We start from the raw sequence: 27,249 nt of genomic DNA, 5'->3' as shown, positions 1-27,249 counted from the left end.
TTTCTGATGGAATTGTACCATTGAGAAAATCATAAGCTAAGATTCCTTTACCAGGTTATCTTGTAATTTCCGCTGATTAAAATCACTCAACAAATTTAGTTGCTTGTAGGATGTTTTTGGAGAAACAAAATCAATTTAAAATTAGATTTTGGAGTTTTTTTTTTACCTACATGGTCAGGTAGGATTAAATTAGGCCAGGGGATCATTGGTTAATTGGGTCAGGTTGATTAACCTCCCAGATGTTGCTCCATTAGTCATTTATATCTACATAATTTTGCATTGGAACTCGGAAGCCACATTTTTGTGTTTTTTAGTTATGGCAATTTAGTGCAGCAGTGCAGCTACTGCTTGTGGAATGACATTAACCCCCTTGCCAGCACATCCTGATGGATTGGATTGGATTTGTTTATTGTCACGTGTACCGAGGTACAGTGAAAAGTATTTTTCTGCGAGCAGCTCAACAGATCATTAAGTACATGGGAAGAAAACGGAATAAAAGAAAATACATAATAGGGCAACACAAGGTCCACAACGTAACTACATAAGCACCGGCATCGGCTGAAGCATACAGGGTGTAGTGTTAATGAGGTCAATCCATAAGAGGGTCATTTAGGAGTCTGGTAACAGCGGGGAAAAAGTTGTTTTTGAGTCTGTTCGTGCGTGTTCTCAGACTTCTGTACCTCCTGCCCAATGGAAGAAGTTGGAAGAGTGAGTAAGCCGGGTGGGAGGGGTCTTTGATTATGCTGCCCGCTTTCCCCAGGTAGCGGGAGGTGCAGATAGAGTCAATGGATGGGAGGCAGGTTCGTGTTCTCGACTCTCTGAAGTTTCTTGCGGTCCTGGGCCGAGCAGTTGCCATACCAGGCTGTGATGCAGCCAGATAGGATGCTTTCTATGGTGCATCTGTTAAAGTTGGTAAGGGTTAATGTGGACATGCCGAATTTCCTGAGGATGTATAGGTGCTGTTGTGCTTTCATGGTGGTAGCGTCGACGTGGGTGGATTATTGGAGACGTGCAACCCCTAGGAATTTGAAACTGCTAATCATCTCCACCTCGGCCATGTTGATGCTGACAGGGGTGTGAACAGTACTTTGCTTCCTGAAGTCAATGACCAGCTCTTTAGTTTTCCTGGCCTTGAGGGAGAGATTGTTGTCGCTGCACCACTCCACTAGGTTCTCAATCTCCCTCCTGTATTCTGACTCGTTGTTACTCGAGATCCATCCCACTATGGTCGTATCGTCAGCAAACTTGCAGATGGAGTTGGAACCAAATTTTGCCACGCAGTCGTGTATGTACAGGGAGTAAATTAGGTGGCTAAGTACACAGCCTTGCGGGGCCTCGGTATTGAGGACTATTGTGGAGGAGTTGTTGTTCATTCTTACTGATTGTGGTCTGTTGGTCAGCAAATCGAGAATCCAGTTGCAGATTGGGGAGCCAAGTTCTAGGTTTTGGAGCTTTGGTATGAGCTTGGCTGCGATTATGGTGTTGAAGGTGGAGCTGTAGTCCATAAATAGGAGTCTGATGTAGGAGTCCTTGTTGTCGAGATGCTCTAGGGATGAGTGTAGGGCCAGGGAAATGGCGTCTGCTGTGGACCGGTTGCGATGGTATGTGAATTGCAGTGGGCCAAGGCGTTCTGGGAGTATGGAGGTGATGCGCTTCATGATCAACCTCTCGAAGCACTTCATTACGACTGAAGTCAGGGCTACCGGACGGTAGACATTGAGGCACGTTGCCTGGTGGTTCTTTGGCACTGGTATGACGGTGGTCTTCTTGAAGCAGGTGGGGACCTCGGAGTGGAGTAGGGACAGGTTAAAGATGTCCGCGAACACCTCTGCCAGCTGGTCCGCACAGGCCCTTGAGTGCACAACCAGGGATCCCGTCCGGGCCCGTCGCCTTCCGAGAGTTCACTTTCATGAAGGCCGATCTGACTTTGGAAGCTGTGATGGTGGGTATGGGTGCGTTATGGGCTGCTGGGGCACTCGACAGCGGATTGTTGGTTACCTGCTCGAACCGAGCATAGAATGCATTGAGTTCATCGGGGAGGGGTGCACTGCTGCTGGAGATAATGCTCGGCTTCGCTTTGTCGCCCATTATGTTGTTTAGTCATTGCCACAACTGCCGAGAGTCTGTCTGTGACTCTAGCTTGGTTTGATATTCTCTCTTGGCATCTCGGATGGCTTTGCGGAGGTCGTACCTGGATTTCTTGTATAGATCAGGGTCGTCTGACTTGAACGCCTCAGATCTGTCCTTTAGTAGAGAGTCAATCTCGCGATTGAGCCATTGAGTTCCGGTTGGGGAACGTATGTACTGCTTTCTTTGGCACGCAGGCGTCCACACATTTGCGTGGTTAGAGAATGTTGCATGTAGTAAGACTTGAAAAGGAGTAAGAAATGAAATGGCATTCTTTAATTTCAGCTCCAAAAATAAATTTAAACATTGCTTCTGTGCAATTGTTTCTTTTGAAGTATTTCTTGGAATGATACATTTAAAGTTAAATGAAACTGACTTTGAAGGAATGAGACATAAACTGACCATAGAAAGCTTCCTTGAACCGGAGAAACAAATAAAGTAATTCCTCTGGCGGGAGGAACCCACAAAAGGGCATAATCTTAAAATTAGATCCATGTCACTCCGGAGTAAAATCAGGAGAGATCATGAATATTTAACTAATTGATACTTTGCAGACGTAGCAGTCTTTTTGTTAAATATCCAGGATTTGGAACAGAGGTGGGTAAATGCAGTTGAGGTACAGATCAGCCGTATTCTAACTGAATGACAGAATAGGGTCAGGGCTGAATAGTTTACTGCTATTGCTAGAATCACCTTAATTTGGTAAGAATGTGCTTCTATTTTTAAAATTTCCCCAGAATATCTGCAATTTATATTTCTGCGGTTGACCTGGCTATGCTTTGTCTACTTTTAGGTGCATATTGCATAAATATTTCAAAATTCTTTGACCTTTTAGTAAGAATGTATTTAAGCAATAAGGCAATGGTGCAGCATTTCCATGAGATATGCGATATTATAATGACCTATCTAGATCGTAAGCCACATTTTATAGCACAAAAGTGCCAGGAAATTATGGTTTAAGTGACTAATTTCCTGGGACTTTTGCGTTACTGACCATAGCAGTGAACAATAAATTACAATAGCACTCTATCCCTTTAAAATCAGTAATTTGCAAATTTACTATGAAAGCTGCTACTTTGATCACTGCTACCACTTTAGGACCCTTAAAGAAGAGTGCTTTTGGATTCCCACTGATTTCTTTCACTCGCAAAGCCCACTCAAAGGTAGAATAAATGAGCCAATGGATGAGATGAAGGAAAATGTTTTTATGCTGCTTAACCGTTGCTCAATGCAAGAGCGATTTCCAGTTATAAGAGCACTCCCACTAAGTTCAGATGAGTTTGAACACGTCTTTTTTTTCTGCCGCTTTTTTAATAAGATTTTATTTCCAGGTGATGGAATTGTAAAGGTTTAAAAGTTGCATTTTCTGACTTGGATGGTGACATATACACTTATGAATAGTGGGGAGATCCTCTCTTGCTCCCCAAAATAGGCAAACATGAATGTATGAATTAGGAGCAGGCTGATGCGATTGTAACTTCAACCCCACATTCCTGCAACCACCGATCACCTTTCACCCCCTTCCGAACCAAGAATCTTTTTTTCCCAATTAAGGGGCAATTTAGCGTGGCCAATTCACCTAACCTGCACATCTTTGGGTTGTGGAGGTGACACTCACGCAGACACGGGAAAAATGTGCTAACTGCACACGAACAGTGACCCGGGCCGGGATCAAATCGGGCCCTCGCCGCCGAGAGGCAGGCGTGCTAACCACTGCGCCACCATGCCGCCCTAAGAATCACCAATCTATCTAACTGCCTTAAAAATATTCAAATACTTCCTTTTGAGGAAGAGAGTTCTAAAGGCACTCTCCGCCTTTGAGAGAAAAGAATTCTCATCTCTGTCCTAAATTCCCTTATTTTTAAACTATGATTCTTCCACAAGAGGAAATATCCTCTCCACATCTACGCTCAGGATCTTAAAGGTTTCAGTCAAGTTACCTCTTCTAAACTCCAGTGGATACAAACATAGCCTGTCCAATCATTCCTCATTGTACAATCTGTCCATTCCTGCTATTAGTTTGGGAAACCATCTCTAAACTGCTCCCAACATATTTAAATCCAACTTTAAATAAGGTGATCCATACTCCAGATGTGGTCTGACCAGTGTCCTGTGCAATTGAAGCATAGCCTCCCTATTTTATTAATCAATTCCCCTCATAATAAACAGCAACATTCTATCAGCTTTCCAAATTTCTTGCTACACCTGCCTACTAGCCTTTTGTGATTCATGCTCTAGGGCACCGAGATCCCGCTGAATCTCGCAGCTCGGCAATCTTTCACCATTAAGTTTCTTTTTATTCTTCCTGCCAAAATGGACAATTTCACATTTGCCCACTTCCATTTGACAGATTTTTGCCCACTCAAAACCACAGAATAATACAGCGCAGAAGAGGCTCTACGACCTATCGAGTCTGCACCGATGCATTAAAAACACCTAACCTGCCTACCTTATCCCGTATGTCAGTACTTGGCCCATAGCCTTGAATGTTAAATTAACTTAACCTATCTGTCTTTGTGATCTCCTTGCGCCCTCTTCACAATTTACTTTCCTACCTATCTGTGTGGCAGCTAATTTTGCAACCATACCTTTGGTCCCTTCATCTAAGTTATGCCAATCTTCTAACAATGCCAATATGTTACCCCCTCCACCATGAACTCTTATTTTCATTATAACCTTTGATGTGGCGCTTTGTCAAATGCCTTCAATATTCAGGTCCCAATCTCTATTCACCCTTTAGCCATGTCACTGTAATGGCTATCAGTTCATCTCTTCTGTTTCAAATGCTACATGCATCAAGAGCCTATAGTTTTGTCCTTTTCATTATTTTTGTAGTGTTGAGCTTTTTTGTACCCTCTGTCCCTTTCTGTCACAATCTGTTTATCTTTCCCATATTAATACCGTTTCTCTTTTGCCTTGTCTCTACTCTCTGGTTTATCACATCTTCCCAAATTTGATCCCCTGCCCTAACTATTTAGTTTAAAACCCCCTCTACTTCCTTAACTATGTAACTTGCTAGACCACCAGCCCCAGCACGGTTTAGGTGTGGATCAGCCCAATGGTACAGATCCCTCTTTTCCATTTACTGGTGCCAGTGCCCCACCAACTGGAACCCACTCCGCCTACATGAGCTTTTGAGCCTTGCATTCAATTCTCTAATTTGATTTGTCCTGTGCCAATTTGCATGTGGCTTGGGTAATAATCCAGAAATTATGACCATTGAGATTCTGCCTCTTAATTTGGTGCCTAGCTCCACCTCCTGACTGTGCAAAACCTGTTATGGTGTTGGGACCGACATGGACCATGATCACTGGATCCTTCCCATCCCACTAAATACCCCTGCAGCCCTGAGAAAAGGTTCATGATCCCTGGCACCGGACAGGCAATATAGCTGTTCGCTCTTGTTGTGGAGAACAGTCGCAATTTCCCTTACTATACTGTCACCTAATACTACCACATTCCTTTGTGCACCCCCCCCCCCCAACACACACACACACACACACACACACACACTTACTTGGAGGATGGCGTCCTGCATCACAGTAACATTGTCAGTCACCTTATCCACCCTGCAGTCCCCACTTTCATCTCAATCTGAAAGAACCTCAAACCTGTTGGATAATTGCAAAGGCTGACAATCCAACTCTCCTGCCCTCTGGGTCCCCCTTTTCTGCTTTAGCTGCAATCATGCGTTCCTGTCCCTGACCACCTTCCAATTCAGAACACGCTATCCTAAGGGGTGTGACTGCCTCCTGATACAAAGCAACCAAGAAGCCCTCACCTTCTCTGATGTATCGTAGTGTTTGCAGCTCAGCTACAGCTCAGTGACTCTGAGCTGAAGCTCCTCAAGCCACAGACACTTACTGCAGATAGGCTTGCACTGACCCACGCTGTATCCAGAAGCTCCCACATGCTGCATCCATTTAAAAAAATAAATTTAGAATACCCAATTCATTTTTTCCAATTAAGGAAATTTAGCGTGGCCAATCCACCTACCCTGCACATCTTTTGGGTTGTGGAGGTGAAATCCACGCAAACATGGGGAGAATGTGCAAACTCCACATGAACAGTGACCCAGAGCCAGGATCGAACCTGGGACCTGGACGCCATGAGGCAGCAATGCTAACCACTGTGCTACCGTGTTGCCCTGCATGCTGCATCCATGACACAGCAACATACTTGTGTGCTTTAATTATGTAATTAGTTTATTCAATTATTTATTTTCTTTCATATATGTATTAATTTTATCACAACCTCTACTATGTTAAACCTTGGGAGTAGTATAGACTGTGACCACTTGCTGGATACTCACCAGAGTAAAGACCTTTGACACCAAAGTGAATGTGATGGTGACACTAGTCTAGTCTCCCTGCAGATACGTCTTTGGCAGTGATTTGCCGCGATAATCATCCGTGGAGTATTATAACCAGTTCTCCACAAAATGTTGGTATAAATTTGTCAACGGAGGATCAGGGTGATAATGGTAACATCATAGATATACCATTGTCCAATGTTGCAGGGGGTCCCTGACTCGTGACGACTATCATAATTTTACTGGTGTTGTCTGCCTCACTCAAAGATCTTAATTGTATGAAATGTGTAATTTATGTAGAGTCATGCCAAAGTGGCCATTTTTTTTGCAAACTGGTTAACTTCTCTGAAAGACTTGAGTAAACCACACACAAATGTTACAATTTTGTTTTAAGGCGCATGATCGTGAAAAGACTTGTTTTAAACTGCACTGTTACATCTTCAGATCTATGACTTGTGAACATTTTTTTTGTCTTTTGAACTGAGGGTCATTAATTAATAGCCATTTTTGGTGTAAGCCAACACAATCTCTTCATGCCAGTCTTACATTGGTTTAATTTCAAGCAGTTAGAGCTTAAAATTGGTTACTTTCCTACATACAGCTTAAAAAAAACACATCATTGCTGGACATGGCTCATACTTTTCAAAGCCTTAAAATAAATCAAAAATTTACTTTGTGGAGAATAGCTTCATTATACTCGGTGGGTAAAGTAAAATAGCTTTTATATATGCTTTTAGAATATTCTGTTCTAGCAAACAATCTCAATTATTTTTTACCCTTTTCTTTAAGGATGGAGTAATCCTGGGTGCTGATACAAGAGCAACTGAAGGCATGATTGTTGCTGATAAAAACTGCGCCAAGATTCACTACATTGCTCCCAATATTTAGTAAGTAATAAGTAGAACCATAGAAAAGTTGTTCTGAACAGGAAGAGGCCATTCCGCCAATCATATCTGCACTGGCCGAAAAATTAATGACCAGCTGCCTATTATTCTAATCCCATTTTCTGGTACCTGCTGCAGGTTGCAGCACCTCAGGTGCACATCCAGGTACCTTTTTAAATGAGTTAAAGGTTTCTGTCTCCATCAGCAAACCAGACGGCACATTCCAAACACCCATTACCTACTGGATGAAGAGGTTTGTCCATGTGTTCCCTCTAATCCTTATACCAATGGCCGTAAGCCTGTGACCCCTGGTAATTGACCTCTCCACTAGGGGAAACAGGTCTTTCCTGTCGACTCTATCTGGACCCTTCGTAAACTTGCACCTCAATTAAGTCACACCGCAGCTTCCTTTGTTTTAAGGAAAACAGCCCTAACCTATGCAAGCTTTCTTCATGGCTGCAAGTTTCAAACCCTGCCAAATTTCATGTACATCTCGTCTGTTCTCTCTCCAGTGCAATGTCCTTTCTGCAACATGGCGACCAGAACTGTACACCAGTTCCAGCTGTTGCTGACCAGCGTTTTATGCAGTTCTAGCATTAAATTCTTACTTTTGAAGTCAATACCGTGACCAACAAAGAAAAAACATTCCATATGCTTTCTTTACCATCTTCTCCACCTGCCTTGCCAGCTATAAAAGGTGTTACATATTTAAAAGCCTAATCACTAGTGGGACCCTACGGCTAGAATTCAAATTAGTTATCACACAGATTGAATGCCTCGGAAAAGATGAGAAACCTTCCCAAATTTTGTTATCTTTGCAAATGTTAACGTCTTACTTAGAATCGAGAGAGAAAGCTTCAGATCTGATGTCAAAGCAGAAAATGCTGTTTAAGGAAATATACAGCAGGGTATCAACTTCTGTAAAGCGAAAATAGAGGTTGTGATGTTTTGATTGTGAAACCTTTCTAGATTATGATGAATCATAGAATCGCTACCGTGCAGAAGGAGGCCCATCGTGTCTGCACCTACCCTCTGAAAGAGCACCCTCACCAGTCTCTCACCCTATCCCTGCAATCCCATAACCTCACCTAATCTGCACATTCCTGGACACTAAGAGGCAATTTAGCCAATCTATCCAACCTGGTCGCCGCATTATAGGAAGGATGTGGAAGCATTGGAAAGAGTGCAGAGGAGATTTACCAGGATGTTGCCTGGTATGGAGGGAAGATCTTATGAGGAAAGGCTGAGAGACTTAAGGCTGTTTTCGTTAGAGAGAAGTAGGTTAAGAGGTGACTTAATTGAGGCATACAAGGTGATCAGAGGATTAGATAGGGTGGACAGTGAGAGCCTTTTTCCTCGGATGGTGATGGCTAGCACGAGGGGACATAGCTTTAAATTGAGGGGAGATAGATATAGGACAGATGTCAGAGGTAGGTTCTTTACTCAGAGTAGTAAGGGCGTGGAATGCCCTGCCTGCAACAGTAGTGGACTCGCCAACATTAAGGGCATTTCAATGGTCATTGGATAAACATATAGATGATAAGGGAATAGTGTAGATGAGCTTTAGATTGGGTTCACAGATCGGTGAAGCATCCTGCACATCTTTGGACTGGGGGGAAACTGGAGTACTCGGAGGAAACCCAAGCAGACGCTGATTCCCTGAGAGATCAAAAATCTATTGATCTCTTTTTAAATATACTGAATGATGGAGCATTCCCAACCCTCTGAAATTAAAAAAAATTTCAAAGATACGCAACACTTTCAAGTAAATAAACTTTTCCTCATCAGTCTTAAATGACCAATGCCTTATCTTTGGTCTTTGCATGCCCCAGACAGGGAAAATAACAACTCAACATGGGCACTATTACTTAATTAAGATAAAGTCAGAAAGTATGACTTAATGGACTTGAATTACATTGGCAGATATTAGTGGGTCCAATTATCCAACAGCCTTTAACCCTGCTTGACTTAGTCTTGAATCCTTGCGTCAAACTTCATGAAAGATGGGCTGGTAGTACTCTTATTTGAGTCAAGAAGGCTGTAGGTTGAAGCTGCAGTCCAGAGTTTTGAGAACATAACCCACCTTGATACTTTAGTGGAGTTACACTGATGGAGTGTTGCCTTGGGTGTGACATTAAACTGAGGCCTTAACTGCCTTCTCAGGTGGGGGCAAAATACTCCGTGGCACTATTTGAGGAAGACTAGGGGATTATCCTGTGTTTCATGGTTCAGTATTTATCCTGCAATTAATATCACTGCAGCAGGGTATCTCATCTTTATTTGGCTGCAAGTGCAAGTTCCTTGTGTTTCTTTTCTTTTCTGTCTTACTGTCTTTTTTCTTTATCTTTTTTTTGCGTTCTTTCTCTTCCTATCCATCTACTAGGTGGCTCAATGTGGTGAGTTTTTGAAGAATCTCTCTCTACTGACACCATTCACCATGTATCATAAAACATATTAATTAACTGACTGCGGGTGGTGCCACTAGCAATTATTAGCAGTTCTTAAAATCGTAGCCTTTTATTTCACTTATTTCTAACTGGCTGGGATTTCTGCAATTCCCTTTAGTTGCTGTGGTGCTGGTACTGCTGCAGACACCGAGATGACCACTCAATTGATCTCATCCAATCTGGAGCTACATGCTTTATCCACTGGACGCCTTGCACGTGTAACTACTGCAAATCGCATGCTGAAGCAAATGCTTTTCAGGTGAATAAAACTTGGTGCAATTGCAATTAATGCTTAAATTGCCCCATTTTCTTGTAACTTAGAATTCTGCTTTCTAACAGGCTGGGGATTTCTGTAATTCTATTGGGATTTATGTGGATTCACCTTAAACTGCTGTTGCTAATTGGCAGTCTCCACTTCAGCAGCACTGTGATAAGTATGTGAGCTGCTGCCTCCCAGAGGCTCCAGCACCTCGTTAACGGTGGTTTTCATGATACTTACAGAAGCAATGGCTACTCTGCCAGCAATACAGATGTTGCTGCTGGAGAGACGCTTAGCCCTGTTGCCTGCTTGCCAATAGGATGATAGTCTTTGACTGCCCATGTAGGCCAGAATGTGTTTTTCTGATCATTAGCCTTCGCATGTTGTAACCCCTAAAACATTGCTGTGGACTCCACTGTGCATTAGAGATGGGATGGTTTCTAGAATGAAATCCTGAGGCAAATGCAGGCTTGTTGCTTGTTATTATTCTGTAATACAAAGATGCTACTAGACAATGATTTCTCCCCGTGTCTGCGTGGGTTTCACCCCCACAACCCAAAGATGTGCAGGTTAGGTGGATTGGCCACACTAAATTGCCCCTTAATTGGAAAAAAATAGTTGGGTACTCTAAATTTATTTTAAAAGAACCACCCAATAAACATTAATTTCTGGCATCCGAGATTGGTCATCTCAATGGTTGCTGGGGAAGTCTGACCCAGCTGGATTTCTTGCACATGGTGGCTATTGGGTGAGAGGATGATATGAGAACCAACCACTTATCCTAAGAATGGGCAATATGTACCACTCCAGTTGTACCATTGCCACTTCGATGAGGCTGCACCTCATCACTTCCACTGATGTGCAGGAAAGTGTACCGGAAAATTTCAGTTATGTGATTAGTCTTGGTCCAAAAGCAAAATAGTGTGGATACTGGAAATCTGAAATAGAAACAGAAGATGTTGGAAATGCTCAGCAGGCCTGGTAGCATCTGTGGCGAGTGAAAGGGAGTTAGCATTTCAGATCATGACCTTTCATCTGAACCAGGTCATGACCTGAAATGTTAACTCTCTTTCTCTCTCCCACAGATGCTGCCAAACCTGCTGAGTATTTCCAGCATTTTCTCTTTTTCTTTTAAACCCCCTATTCTTGTGGTTCACCAGTCTTTACAGATGCTTCAGCCTAGAAACTGAATGGGGTCAGCTTTTTGAACTTTTACCAAAGTTGAAAGAACTGGTCGAACAGACTCTTGATGTGAAGTCTGGCTGCAGAAAACCACTTTCTTTTGAAGTCCCTGAAATCAGCACCTCTGTTCCCCACCAAGTACCTCCAGACAGTCATTGCCTTTAGCCCCTGCTCCTGTTCATGTGAGTTGAAATGTTCACCAACTGATGCTGGTGCCCTGGAGGAATGAAATTGTGCATAATGAGAGTCTGATCCAAAAGCACCCATTTTCCACCACCAGTCGAGACAAATTTCTACCCCTTGCTGTTTAGAATTTACTTTGTTTCAGCATTCTTTTTCTCCAAATTGCACTACATTGCATTTCTCTGCCTACATACAAATTTGCATTTCTCTGCCTACATACGAATTAGGATCAGGGGTGGGCCGCTCAGCCCCTCGACCCTGCTCCACCATTCAGTAAGGACATGGCTGATTTGATTGTAACCTCAACCCCACATTCTAGCCTACCCCGATAACAGATTTTTGTTCATCAAGAATCTATCTAGCTCTGCCTTAAAAATCCACTGCCTCTTGCAGAAGAGAGTTTCAGAGACACTCAACCCCCTGAGAAAGAAATTATCCTCATCTCTGTTTTAAATGAGTGACCCCTTTATTTAAACAATGACCCCTAGATCTAAATTCTCCAGCAAGAGGAAACATGCTCTCCGCATCCATCCTGTCAATACCCCTCAGGATTTTGATGGGTTTGATCAAGTCGCCTCTTGCTCTTCTAAACTCCAGTGTATACAAACCTAGCTTCTACAACTTTTCATCATAAGACAACCCGTCCCATTCTTGGTTTTGGTCCAGTAAACCTTCTCTGAACTGCTTCTAAAGCACTTACATATTTTCTACATATTTCCTTAAATAAGGAGACCAAATACTGTGCACAATCCTCCAGATGTGGTCTCCACCAATGCCTAGAATACAGCTCCCTGTCCTTTTTCAATTTTTGCATCACAAACTTCACCAGTGATTTATATAAGTAAGAAAGGTCTCATCACTGAACCCTAGGGTTATTCATATCCTCACCATGTCATTTGAACAAACATTTATATCTTGCTTTATGTCCCTCATCTAACCCTGTACCCACGAGGTTGCATTTCCTTAAATACCATATACCTTGATCGTCTCTTTGGTATTTTATCAACCAACTTCTGAAAAATTATATATTCAACATTATTATATCTGTGCAGTCTTTGATTTCCTCCAAAGATCCAATTAAATTAGTCAAGCGTGGCCTGCCCTTTACAAACTAATGCTAGCTATACCTGAATAATCTGTGCTTTTGGAAGTGTTAATGAACTTTGTCCTATAACTGAGAACAGATTAATTGGCCTATAATTTATTTGTCTTCTACTTTTTTCTTGAGCAGGGCTGTACCAATTGCTACCCTCCTAGTGCTTTGGCATGAAAACAGTTTCCAAAAACTATACAACCAAACCTTCCTTTATTATTCTGGGATGTGTGCTATATGAGCGTAGTAAAGTTTTTAGTTTTTTTATTTCTTCTTGGGAAGTAAGCAAAATGGAAGACCACATTTATTTTCATTGCTCAGCTGTATGCATTCTGATAAAGTGATAATAAACCCTCTTCCAGCACATTACATCAATCTATTTTGGGGCCATATTTGGGGTGTCGGACTTACCGGAGTTGCAGACGGGAGCAGGGGGCAGATTTTTAGTCTTTGCCTCGATTGCTCTCAGGTGGGTCCTGGTTGGGTTGGAGGTCAACATCTGCACCCTGTGCATCAGTATGGCTGGGGGATCTAATGGAATTCTAGTATTTGGAGAAGGTGACATTTGCTCTGAGGGGGGCGGGTGAGGGGTTCCACAAGAGATGGGTTTGTTTGTATTGCATTTTAGGTAGCTGGTTGCTGTCTACTGCTAGGGTGGAAGGGTGGGTGTTGGGGTTTTGTTTCATTTTGGGTTGGTTTTATTTTGTAAATGTCATGTGTGTTACATATTTAATTGTTAAAATATTAAAATTTGAATGAATATAATTTTCAAAAAAAGTTGAACCATCCTTATGAATATTTATCGATAGGTTGTGACCAATATTCTAATATGACCAATAAATAATGCAACTATGCAACAAACCGGAGATTCTCATCCAGACTGCGCACAAGTAGACCCCTTTAAGATATTGCACATGGACGGTCATTTGCAAACAAATTTACAAGGCGTGTGCACTTAAATGAATAGCCATGTACAACAAAATAAATTAGAAGGTACCTTGGTAGTGATCCATTACATCTTCCTTGGATATTCCTACAGTCCTACTTTCACTTTTCACGGTAATAAGTAACGCAAAATACTTAGCCTGCATGGCCTCTCTAAGTGACCTGCTTTTGATTTTCTTTTGATTTCTTATGCCTTTATATTAAAAAGCTTGGTACTTTCCATTTATATTAACCACAAATTTGCTTTCATATGCCAATTAGCATACCTAATCTTATTTTGATTGTATCTTTAACATCAGTATCCCCTTCAGGCTTTCCAAACGTCCTCACACAGGCCATGCACAAGTTGGCCTTTTAAATTACTATCTGTGCAGAGCCACAAATTTTAACAAATAACCCGTGCGCTTGAAAATATCGAAGGGATGGTACAGTGGTTAGCACTGATGCCTCACAGCGCCAGGGAGTCGGGTATGATTCCAGCCTTCGGTGACTGGAGTTTGCACGTTCTCCCGGTGTCTCCATGGGTTTCATCCAGATGCTCCGGTTTCCTCCCACAGTCCAAAGATGTGTGGGCTATGTGGTTTGGCCATGGTAACAATGCCCCTTAGTGTCCAAAGATGTGCATGTTGGGTAGATTGGTCATGATCAATGCGCGGGATTACGGGGATAGGGTGGGGGAGTGGGCCTTGTGTTCTTTCGGAATGTCAGTGCAGACTCAATGGACTGAATGGCTTTCTGCACTGTAGGGATTCTGGATTCTACGCAGTGTTATTTAACACCTTTTGCATTTTCTTCCTCTGTTATTCCCCCATATCTATTTAATACCTTTTTTTTAAAGAATATATAATGTTGCTGTAAACCACTTTGCTGCCTTTGTTAAGCCCCTTTTGCTCCTTGTCAGACTACAATGCATATTGTATTGAAATCTCTCACACAGTTGGCCTGCAACTTTGTCTGAATGTTTTCCTTTTATCAATTAACCTGGGCTTTGTCAGCTTTCAGCTCACTGAATTTAGCTAATTGTTTGTTCAATAGCCTTAATTTGGACTTTTATATTCAATGTACAGATACATGCCCAAGTGCTTTGCCTTTGCAATGCTTAAATGCCCTGCATGGCTTCCCTGTTTAATTTTCACACTGACAAGATCAACAATTAATGCCCATCCCTAGTTGCCCTGATAAGATGTTGGTGATGGACCTTTTTCTTGAAATGTTGCAGGAGTCAATTGCTGTAATGATTTGATACAACTGAGTGAGTTGCAGAGGTCAATTATGAGTCAATGTTGGTGTAGGATTAGAGTCCGTAGATGTAGAGATGGCTGGTTTCCTTCCCTAAAGGATGTTAGTGGATCAGTTGGGTTTTTACAATTCTTCATGGTTATTTTTTCTAAAAATGATAGTTGTTTTCAGATTCTTTAAAAACTGAATTTAAATTCTCAAGCTTCCTGGTGGAATTTTAACTCACCATTCTTTTTTTTGTATTATCAAGTCTCTGGATTATTAGCCCAGTAACATCATTGAAACTGATGGCAAATTGTACATGTGTGCCATTTTTGTGTCAGTGTGAGGTATGGGTTGAAATTTTTGATCTTTTGAGTTCTTGGGCGCGATTCTCCGACCCTCCACCGGGTCGGAGAATCGCCGGGGGCTGGCGTGAATCCCATCCCCGCCGTGTCCCGAATTCTCCGCCACCAGAGATTCGGCAGGGGCGGGAATCGCGCCGCGCCGGTCGGTGGGGGCGGGAATCACGCCGGTCGGTGAGCCCACCCCCGGCGATTCTCTGGCCGCAATGGGCCGAAGTCCCGCAGCTGTCAACCCTCTCCCTCCGGCGTGGATTAAATCACCTTTTGAACGGCGGGACAAGGCGACGGGGGCGGGCTCCGGGGTCCTGGGGGGAGGGGGGGTGCCCCCCGGTGGCCTGGCCCGCGATCGGGGCCCACCGATCCGCGGGCCGGCCTGTCCCGTGATGGCACTCTTTTTCTGCCGCCTTCGCCATGATCTTCACTATGGCGGAGGCGGAAGAGACCCCCTCCCCTGCACGTGCCCGGGGATGACGTCAGCAGCCGCTGCCGCTCCCGCGCATGCGTCGCCCGGCGAAGACCTTTCGGCGCCGGCTGGCGTGGCGCCAAAGGCCTTTCCCGCCAGCCGGCGGAGCGGAAACCACTCCGGCGCGGGCCTAGTCCCTCAAGGTGAGGGCTTGGCCCCTAAAGGTGGGGAGACTTCCGCAACTTTGGGGCGGCCCGACGCCAGAGTGGTTCCCGCCACTCCATCCCGCCGGGACCCCCCACCCGGCCGGGTAGGGGAGAATCCCGCCCCTTGTTCTTGGATAAACAGCAAACATAGGGCACTTCCCCAACAAATTGAGAAAGCTCAAATCTGTGTACCTTCTAGAAGACTTTGGCAGAGTGCCATTGAAAGCTCATGACTAAGTTCCTTGCCTTTTATTCTTAAGTGTTATGTGTTCAGAAAACAACTGAATATCCTATCAGTGTTGCTCTTGCATTTTCATACACATTACTTTTTTCTTGTATTTTCATCCACATTACTTTAGAGCCATTTGCTATCTATTTGTTGTATATTTTCAGCAGATATGTTCGGTTGAATTGGAATCATCAACTGCCCTCCCTGTATGCACTTCTACTAACAAACAAATAATCTGTTCCTCTTTCCTGAACTAGATATCAAGGATACATTGGTGCAGCACTAGTACTTGGTGGAATAGACTGTACTGGCCCCCATCTGTATAGTATTTATCCACATGGATCAACTGACACATTACCATATGTAACAATGGGTGAGTGATTTTGTTTTAAGATCGCTCAACATTCTTTGCTTGAAAGGAAAAGGAAATAGAAAATTACATTCTGTTATGGTCCACACGTTTTAGGAGGGTCAATTGAATATCATTTTACTATAACACTATATTTGAGTTGGCACTTTTCATTGGATGCATTGATTTTGAGCTACTGAGTTCGTTTTAATTTTCCAGAATTCTGTAGATTTTAGAAAGATCACTGCAGATTGGAAGGTAACAAATGTATCATGTAACCCCACTTGTCAAGAGAGGAGCAAGAGAAATAACATGAAACTTTATGGCAGTTAATTTGACATCAATGGTAAGGAAGATATCAGAATCTATTATTAGGAGTGGAGTAACAAAGTACTTGGAAAACCATTACAATTGGGCAGAGTCAAAATTAGGGCAGCACGGTAGCATTGTGGTAGCACAATTGCTTCACAGCTCCAGGGTCCCAGGTTCGATTCCGGCTTGGGTCACTGTCTGTGCGGAGTCTGCACATCCTCCCCGTGTGTGCGTGGGTTTCCGTCGGGTGCTCCGGTTTCCTCCCACAGTCCAAAGATGTGCAGGTTAGGTGGATTGGCCATGATAAATTGCCCTTTGTTATAACCTGCCTGCTTACCATTGGCTGGGGACTAATGACAATCCCACAATCCTGTGGGAGTATGAGCTTCCCCAATGAGGGGGGCGGAGAAATCATTAGCAGACTCCCTATATAAATAAAGCTGGCCAGTTTGGAACTAGCAGGAAGGAGTAAGCAGCAAGTGAGGTTGCTGCTGTTATGTGTATATATATATATGTTATTGTAAATAAATGTTATTTCTTGTATCCTTGAAACTCGTGCTGGATTCTTCGTGGCCCTCAAAACTGGCGAGGAGGGTTAAAGTGAATAGCTGTCTACACTGCTGAAGCCACCTCCCTGGATTTTTGTTGGATACAGGATGGAAGTTGTTTTCTATTACACCATGCCTCTGTACGGACGTTTGGATGTTTTTGATGCTGCGCTGGAAAGCTGGAACCAGTATGCACAAGTGATGCGTTACTATTTCCGGGCAAACAATATCACTGAAAACGAGCGGCAGGTGGTCATATTATGCTCACCGCCTGCGGCCCGCATACGTTTGGGGTGATTAGGAGCCTTACGTACCCAGCTGCGCCGGACACCAAAACGTCTGAGGAACTTGCGAATTTAGTGGGGAAGCATTTTAACCCAGCCCCGTTCACGATAGTCCAATGTTACCGGTTTAATACTGCTGAGAGGACCCCAGGAGAATCCCTTGTCGATTTTCTATCCGGCTACGCAGGATTGCGGAGTACTGTGACTATGGTGAGACCTTGTCAGAAATGTTATGCGACCGTTTGGTTTGCGGTATTAACATTGCGGCCACCCAGAGAAATTTGTTAGCTCAGCCAACATTGACTTTTCAACAGGCCATTCAAATAGTATTGTCCTGAGAGAGTGCAGAACGAGGAGTGCAGGAGATACAGGGAATGGAAGTGCATGCCTTGGGGCGCAACCCATTCCGTCCGAAAATGTCCCCCCGCACTCCTGCGGTACCTTGAGTGAGACGACGTCTGGATCGACGCCAGTGGCAGTCAGACATTCCTCCCCGAAGGGAGCCTTCTCCAGAACCAATGGATTCTTCGTGGCCCTCACAAAACCCTTAGTGTACAAAATTAACCTTAGTGGGGTTACTGGGTTGTGGGGATAGGGTGGCGGTGTTGACCTTGGGTAGAGTGCTCTTTGTAAGAGCCGGTGCAGACTCGATGGGCCGAATGGCCTCCTGCACTGTAAATTCTATGAAACTATGAAAATTAATTTATAAAATGGAAATACGCACTAGACAAATCTGATTCTAGTTTTTTTTTGAGAGTTTAATTAACAGAGTAGATAAGGGGAAACCAGCGAATGTAGTGTATTTAGATATTCAAAAAACATTTGATAAGGTACTGTTGCTCTTTCTAGCTTTATTCTATTTGCTCTGTTTAGGTCACCTTTGCTCATGAGTCGCCAGGTATCTTTATGATACCGCCATGTGGTTCAAGTTTAGGTTATGATTAATAACACCGCACACCGCTTAGTAAGGATTAAAACAACGGTCATTTATTATATACAACAAGCAATATTAATACCCTAATACTACTTTGTATATAACAAACCTATCACTACTGGCCAATACTTAGCTTAGGAAGAGCCCACCAGGTCAGGGAAACGAATGGCTTGTCCAATCAAATCTGGCCCGCGGGATTCAAAAGGGCTGCTACAGGTCGGTGGCTAGGTGTCTCTACCGGATAGCGATTGTTGGATTCAAACTTACTGCTGCCGGTGGCTGGTCTTCCGAAGGTCTCGAGCAGGCGAAGATGAGAGAGAGAGAGAGATCTGAACTTGGGCCTTTACTTTTATAGGGCCCAGGGGCTTCCCGCCTCCTGGGGCGGCCCTTGACCCTGAGTCCCAAGTGATTGGATTCTGACCCCAGTCTCTGGGGTCGATGTGTCCAATGGTGAGGCGATTCCTCGATCGGGGGTTGGTCGCTCACCTGTCTTTGTTTCAGCCACTGCAGGCGCCGACAGGTCTGGCCCGGTATTCAATTGCTAATATGTTGCAATTGTTCCCGGGGATAGCCGATTTAACTGTGGATGTCTTGAGTTGATTAGGTGTAAACAGTCCTGAATGCAACTGTGAATACCTGGGTTGAAGGGCTGTTGATAGCCCTGAGTATCGATCTGGGCTACGTTCCCAGAGCTGAATATGCGAACCTGTCTGCAGCTGCCTGCTTGTGTCTTCTTGGCTGCTTTTCCCAGCAGTCTTTCGGGTTAGCCGTTTTAAACTGGGTTTTGGCCAGATTAATCGGAACGCAGCCATTTTACATGGCTACAGTACCACATGAGATTATTATACAATATTAGGATTCATGGGAATAGAGAATATATTAGCTTGGATTGAGAATTGGTTTGGGGACAAAACAGAATGAATAAATGGACCTTTGTGGCGTTGCAGGCTGTAACTAGTGGGGTATAGCAAGGATCAGTGCTATATGGAATTTGTATCAAATACATGGGTGAGGAGACAAATACATGTTTGCTGGCAGTACATAACTAGATGGGGAAGTAAGCTGTAAGGAGGACACGGAAGAAGCCTCCAAGGGCTATGCACAGATTAAGCATTTGGGCAAGAACATGGCAGATTAAATACAACAGAGAAATGTGAAATTATCCGCTTCAATAGAAAAATTAGAAAAACAAAGTTTTTTTTAGACATTTAGAGAATAGGGAAATGTTGATATCCAGAGGAATCTGGGTGTCCTACTCAAATCCAAACAGTTAACATGCGGGTCCAGCAGGCAATTGCTCAAGCAAATGGAATATACACTACAATCAATTACAGAGGGATTGGCATAAAGGAGTACTGTTTTAATACAGTTGCATAGAATCTTGTTGAGACCACAGCTGGAGGACTGGTCTTACCTGAGGAAGAAATGTACTCGCTGTAGAGTGAGGGAAACAGAGGTTCACTAAACTGATTCATGTGAGGGGATTGAGTAGACAGGCCTATATTCCCAAGATTTTAGGAAATGAGAAGTGATTTCCGAAGGGGCTAGATAGGGTAAATCCTGGGAGTTTGATTCTCCTTGCTGGAAGGAATAGAACTAGCGATCACAGTTTTGGAATAAGATTGGCCACTTAGGACTGAGATGAGATATTCCTTGATTGAAAGGGTTGTGAATTTGCATGTACAGTTCTGTTTCTAGACACAATTGCACCCAGCCAATGCAAGAACATCAGATACATCAACTTATTTTGAAAAATACATAAACGTGCAGAGTAGCATAATTGGTGTTTTTAACACTGAGCATAATTTATTCATTAGCTCCACCACTGTGTATTTTGCAGTTCCCTTCAGCTTACAACCATCACCAATAAAATGTACAGAATCTAACTGCAAATCCCAGGTTTACATAAATAAAATAGTATATATAGCAGGGTAGTACAAGCTGCAATACCTAAATTATTTTCTGCTTTGCTTTTAAGCCTGTGTGTTGCATTTTTAAAATGCAATTCAAATAGCAGTAGAGTGCTTCAGAAGCCAGTAGGTGGTGTCATTGCATTAAAATTGAGCTCCAGCATTGTGCATTAAGAGGCTTCTTAAAAATCTGAAGGTTATAAAAAAAATTGATTTGAAAGTTGCATGTACAACTGTTATAATATAATTTGCTATGCCTCTCAAGACGTATTGTATTTTCAAATTCTGTTTAGACTCAGCCACATAATTTTATTATCTGAAACATGTTACTCTCTTATATTTTAAATAGGTCAAATATGATAGAAATTGAGAATGCTGTCAGCTGCTTTATACAATCTATTGTTGACTGACCCTCTTTTAAAAAAAAACTACTTTTATTTGCTCTTGATGTAGTATACTTAAGTGGGGAAGGCCCATGTTGGACAGGGAGGGGAGTATCAGAGAATCATCTTTGTGTGTGCATATGCGCTTTTGAAAAGATTTTAAATCCTCAACCAGCATGATTTCTCATCGTCCATGTAGAATACTACTTATGAGCTGCTCGGCTTTTGCTGCTCCCGTTGTCAATTTCATGAGAGTTTCTCTCAAAGGAAAGCGTCGCAGTGTCATAACTGTTTTACAGGCTGTGAAATTGTTTTCTAAATTCTAATGTTTCATTAAAGAATGATCAACAGAGTCTAACTGCAACAAAGGTGGCTGCAGAGGTGAGCTACTTGCTGCTTTGTTTTCTATTGCTAATGGTTAAGGGCATCCACTAGTGAAAAATAACCTTTCTTCCCAGAAGAATTTCCCTTTCAAAAGCATACTTATGCCAGTGACTGATGTTTTAACTCTTGTGTGTCACCATTCATTATGGAGATTGGTATAATTTTCATGCTGGGTGAAATTAAATTCTACTTTGATACAGCAGTAGAACAGAGAAGCTATTGCATGCCAGCTCTTCTCAGGTTGTAAACTTTTATTAATCCGGCTATTGTTTAATAACTAGTTGCATGTTATAATATTAGTTGTATTAAATCTACCCATTATTCTATCACATGATTGTACCTGAAGTTTTTTAAAAGTATAGTTTGGATTATTTCTCCTAGGCTAGTGGGCAGTGAACGGGGCCCCCAGGCAGGGTACTGCCCTTTTTAAAAAATTCTTACGTGGATGTGGATGCCACTGGCTGGGCTCGTATCTGTTGCCCTGAGGGCATTTAAGAGCAACCACATTGCTGTGGGCCTGGATTAATTTAATTTAATGGGGTAAGACATGACAGGAGAGCTCCAAGCCATGTTCTTGCTCCATGTGGAAAACCAAGGAATGTTTTGAGTTCCCAGGACCAGCATGTGTGCAGGAAGTATCTTCAGCTGCAGCTCCTGGAAGCCTGGATTTAGCAGCTGGATTGGCGTCTGGGGCCGCTGGAGCATCCGCAAGGCGGAGAGTATTGTGGATAGCATGTATAGAGAGGTGGTCACACCACAGGCTCAGACTCCATAGGGAGGAAGGGAATGGGTGACCACCATGCAGAGCAAGAAGATTAAGCAGGCAGTGCAGGAATCTTGTGTGGCTATTACCCTGCGAAACAGAAATAACGTTTTGGATACTGCTGAGGGGAATGGCCTTTCTGGATCAGTAGCAACCAAATTCGTAGCACCACGGTTGGCTCTGCTGCACAGGGGGGAACAAAGGGTGTAGAAATGCAATAGTCATAATGGATTCAATTGTGAGGGGAATAGATCGATGTTTCTGTGGTGTTTATGTGTGCGCGTGTGTGTTATAAGCCTGCTATTCAAGAAGGGAGGTAGATGGGCGACTACGCTAGTAACAACCAAAACAGGGAGGTCTCACCCGCCACATTTTGGGAGGCACTGAAGGCCGTGATTGGAGGAGAGATCATAGCCTACAAGGCAAGCAAAGACAGGGTAGAGATGATGGCCAGGCAACAGCTAGTGGACGCCATTCTGGAGGTTGATAGAAAATACTCCGAGGCCCCGACCGTAGGGCTGCTGGCAGAGAGGAAAATGCTGCAAATGGACCTTAACCTGCTCACCGCCAGACACTGGGGACCTTCTACGAACACGGAGACAAGGCTGGCCGCCTATTGCCTCACCAGCTGAGAATGCAGGCAGCCATGAGAGAAATAGCGCAGGTAAGGATAGCAGAGCACCAAAGGAGGTCAATCAGGCATTTTGAGACCTTCGGCCGGGGACTGTACACCTCCGAGCCCCGCGACGGACTGGAACTACCAGTTGTGGGGGAAGACAGACGGGGAGAGCAAGAAGCACCAATAGACCTGGGAGAAATCATGGAGAGCATCAGCTCCATGCAAGCGGGGAAGGCACCGGGGCCCGATGGGTTCCCGGCGAACTTCTACAGATAAAATTTGCACCAGTCCTGGCCCCACACCTAAGGGATATGTTCGCAGACTCACTGGCAAGGGGCACCCTGCCCCCCACGCTAGCGCAGGCCACAATCTCACTGATACCCAAAAAAGACAAAGACCTGACGGAATGTGGATCTTACAGACCCATGTCACTGCTGAACGTGTATTGCGAAAATACACGCAAAGGTCCTGGCCAAAAGGCTGGAGGGCTGCGAGGTGGTCACAGAGGACCAAAGGGGCTTTGTCAAGGGTAGGCAGTTCACAGCGCACATCAGGCGGCTGCTGAATATAATAATGACCCCACCCGGGGAGAGAACACCGGAGGTGATCATCTCCCTGGACGCAGAAAAGGCCTTCGACTGAGTCGAATGGAACTACCTCCTCGAGGTACTGGAACGGTTTGGGCTAGGAGCGGGATTCACCACCTGGGTGAGGCTCCTGTACAGCGCTCCCAAAGCGAGTGTCCGAACTAACACCACCAGCTCTGAATACCTCTAGCTACAGAGAGGAACAAAACAGGGCTTCCCCCTGTCCCCACTCTTGTTCGCGCCAGCGATTGAACCCCTGGCGATAGTCCTGCGGGACGCAAAAAGCTGGAAGGGAATCCGGAGAGGAGAATGAGAGCACAGAGTTTCATTCTATTTAGATGACCCGCTCCCCTACGTCTCGAAGCTACAGGAGGGATTGAAGACAATACTGCAAATGCTGAAGAGTTTGGAACCTGGAACCTTCTCGGGCTGCAAACTTAACCTGGGCAAAAGCGAGGCATTCTCAGTGAACCCAAAAGGGGGAGGGAAAGAGCTTTAGGGGCTCCCGTTCAAAACGGCCCAGAAGAGATTCCGCTACCTGGGGATCCAGATAGCCAGAGACTGGACACAGATCCACAAGTGGAACCTGACCAGCCTGATGGAGGAAGTAAGAAAAGATCTTCAACGTGGGGCTCACTCCCACTCTCCCTGGCAGGGATCAAGATGAACTTACAGCCAAGGTTCCTCTTCCTGTTTAGATCCATTCCGATCTTCATCCCCAAGGCCTTTTTCCAAAACATAGACAGTGTAAACATGGCATTTGCGTGGTGGGGGGTAAGAACCTGAGAATCGCTGAACCGACACTGCAAAGAAGAAAAATCAAAGGGGGCCTGGCCTTGCCAAACCTACAATACTACCACTGGGCAGCAACGACAGAAAGAGTGGGGGGATGAGTACAATAACCCAACACTGATGGAGTACAAATAGAAGAGGCGTTCTGTAAAGGAATGACCCTCCAGGCCCTGGCTACAGCAGCACTCCCATCCTCCTCCGCAAGATACATAACGAGCCCAGTGGTAGCGGCCATGCTGAGAACATGGACCCAGTTGAGACAGCACTTCAGGATAGTTAAAATGTCCCCCATGGCCCCCATTTGTGGCAATCACAGATTCCTCCCCCAGCCATGCTAGATACCACCTTCATTTATTTTATTTTTTAAATAAATGTTTTATTAAAGTTTCTCCAAAGAGCGTTTTTACATAACAAAAACAGAAATACAGATAATAAAAAATAACAATCAACATATTCCTTGTGGAAACTACTTCCACAACAGAAAAGTTTTTCCTTTTCTTTAAACAGAACAAGGTGGGTTTTGTCTCCATGCCCAACTCACATATCAACAGTACCCCCACCTGAACCCCCCCATCCCTCCCCAGGATGCTGTTGCTGCTGACACTTACTGCTCCCCTAGAAAGTCAAGGAAAGGTTGCCACCGCCGGGAGAATCCCATCAAGGACCCTCTCAAGGCGAACTTTATTCGCTCCAGGCTGAGGAACCCCGCCATATCGCTGACCCAGGTCTCCACACCCGGGGGTTTTTAGTCCCTCCACATTAGCAAGATCCGTCTCCAGGCTACCAAGGAGGCAAAGGCCAGATACCACCTTCACAAGATGGAGGTGGGACGGGGGCACACTGACGGTCGGGGACTTCTACATAGGGTGCAGACTGGCGACACTGGACGAACCGACAAGGAAATGGAAACTAACGAAAGGACAGGAATGGAGACACCTCCAAATAAAACACTTCCTCCGAAAGAGAAGTAGAGTACCCCGGGGCCCCAGAAAACACACTACTAGAAGACCTGATAAGCACAAGCAGCGAGAAGTGGGGGCTATGTGGGAAAATATATGGACAGCTACTGGACAGAGCTCGAACACCACTGGACGAGACCAGACAAAAATGGGAGGACGAACTGGGGACAGAGGTAGGATGGGGACTCTGGAGCGAAGTGCGTAGCAGGGCCAACTCCACCTCCTGCTGTGCAAGGCTAAGCCTAATGCAGCTCAAAGTGGTGCACAGAGCGCACCGGACCAGAACCCGAATGAGCAGGTTCTTCCCGGAGGTGGAGGACAAATGTGACCGATGCCAGAGGGACACGGCCAACCTTGCCTCAAACTTGCTGGGCTCTGGATCGCCTTCTCCGAGGTAATGTCCAAGGTTGTGGGGGTGAGGGTGAAGCCATGCCCAATAGTGGCAATCTTCAGGGTATTGGAGCAGCCAGAGTTACACATGGGGAAGGGAGCCATGCCCTTGCTTCCACTTCCCGAATTGCACGCCGGAGAATCCTGCTCAACTGGCGATCGGCAGCACCACCCAAGGCTGCAGACTGGCTCGCTGACCTCTCGGAATTTCTCCACCTGGAGAAGATTAAGTACGCCATCCAAGGGTCGAAGGAAGGCTTCCTGGATACTTGGGGGGCAGTTTGTCAGCCTGTTTGAGGCCAGCATCGAGGACCGATCCAGAGGGCAACGAAATGTACATGGTTAGTTAAATGAAGGACAAAATAAACCCCTCTGTACAGTAAATTAGCACGGGCAAGAAAAATGTAATGTAATCACACAACAACTGTTTACAAACAAGAGAAAAGCCAATAAAAAGATTTTCAGAAAAAAGCGAGGTAGCGAGTAAACCAGGAACTATACACCAGTCAGCAAAGCATCGGTAGTAGGGAAGTTGCTAGAGTCCATTATCAAGGATTTCATAGCACAGCATTTGGAAAGTAGTGATTTAATCAGACGAAGTCGGCATGGATTTACGAAAGGGAAATCATGTTTGACAAATCTACTGGAATTCTTTGAAGATGTAATTAGTAGAGTTGACCAGGGAGAACCAGTGGAAGTGGTTTATTTAGACTTTTAAAAGGCTTTTGACGATGTCTGTCAAAGCAGATTACTATGTAAAGTTAAAAGGCATGGGATTGCAGGTAGTGTCTTGAGATGGAAAGAAAGCTGGTTTGCAGACCGGAAGCAAAAAGTTGAAATAAATGGGTCTTTTTCTGATTGGCAGGCAGTGGCTAGTTGGGTACAGCAGAGATCTGTGCCAGGACCACAACTGTTCACATTATATATTAATGATTTGAACAAGGGAACTAAATGTTTTTCTCCATATTTGCAGATGATACAAAGTTGGGTTGGAGGGTGAGCTGTGAGGAGGATGCAGAGATGCTTCAGTGTGATTTGGACAAGCTGAGTGAGTGGGCATATGCATGGCAGATGCAGTATAATGTGGATGAATGTGAGATTATCTACTTCAATAGCAAAAATAGGAAGGCAGATTGTTATTTGAATTGGTGTAAATTGAGAGAGGTGGATACTCAGCAAGACCTTGCTGTCCTCGTGGAACCGTCGCTGAACGTAAGCGTACAGGTACAGTAGGCAGTAAAGAAGGCATGTGGTATGTTGGCCTTCATAGCGAGAGTATTTGAGTAGAGGAATAGGAATGTTTTGCTGCAGTTGTATAGGACGTTGGGGAGACCACACCTGGTATTGTTTACAGTTTGGGTGTCCTTATCTGAGGAAGGATGTTCTTGCTATGGAGGGAGTACAGCAAAGGTTTACCAGGTTGATTCCTAGGATAGTGGGTCTGTCATGAGGAGAGATTAAGTCAGTTAGGATTGTATGAATTGGAGTTTAGAAGAGTGACAGGGGACCTCATGAAAACTTATAAAATTCTAACAGGATTAGACAAGGTAGATTCAGAAAAAATGTTCCCGATGGTGGGGGAGTTCAGAACTAGGGGGTCATCATTTGAGGATAAGGGATAAATCTTTTTAGACTGAGGTGAGGAGAAATTCCTTCACCCAGAGAGTGGTGAATCTGTGAAATTCACTACCATAGAAAGTAGTTGGGGGATATACTTGCCTGTGCGCCTCCGGCAGGTTCTCTTTGTATGCTTCACATTGCACCAGACCTGTTCCTAATGCTAATTATATTCCCGCTAATTATATTCAAATGAATTCCGGACTTTCCTGGGCGAGGTTCTTGTTTTCCTGCTCTCGTGCGATTTTGCTCCCGCATCGCCACTTGCACTCAGGCGAAGGTGGGCCGAACCCCCTCACCCTTGAGTATCTGGGTGATCTGTTTTTCCTCGATTTTTATAAGTGTCCAGTGGATCCCCTAATTACTTGATAAAACCAGGATCAATATTGCATTGCAGTTATAGGCCTTGTTATAGTTATAGCTATGTATGTAGCTATACATACATTTGAGATGGCTTATTTTAGGGATCTGTCATTGCTGCATGTTGAAGTCTGTTTGGAGCCCAATATAGGAGTTGTACTGTCAGTTCTCATGGTAGCAGTACACTGCCTTGCGTGCAGTGTGC

General features: G+C 44.3%; 1 protein-coding gene across 1 annotated transcript in view; it reads left to right on the top strand.

Moving 5' to 3' along the window:
* psmb7 (proteasome 20S subunit beta 7) overlaps positions 1-27,249 on the top strand; it is an 85,275-nt gene that overhangs the window by 3,204 nt on the left and 54,822 nt on the right. The window contains exons 3-5 of the mRNA XM_072488431.1: positions 7,229-7,326; positions 9,889-10,029; positions 16,111-16,226. Coding sequence (XP_072344532.1) covers positions 7,229-7,326; positions 9,889-10,029; positions 16,111-16,226 — 355 coding nt within the window. The remainder of the gene's footprint in view (positions 1-7,228; positions 7,327-9,888; positions 10,030-16,110; positions 16,227-27,249) is intronic.

The sequence above is a fragment of the Scyliorhinus torazame genome, chromosome 22 (assembly GCF_047496885.1).
Source record: "Scyliorhinus torazame isolate Kashiwa2021f chromosome 22, sScyTor2.1, whole genome shotgun sequence".
Classification (NCBI taxonomy): Eukaryota; Metazoa; Chordata; class Chondrichthyes; order Carcharhiniformes; family Scyliorhinidae; genus Scyliorhinus; species Scyliorhinus torazame.
This window is presented reverse-complemented; position numbering and strand designations above follow the sequence as displayed.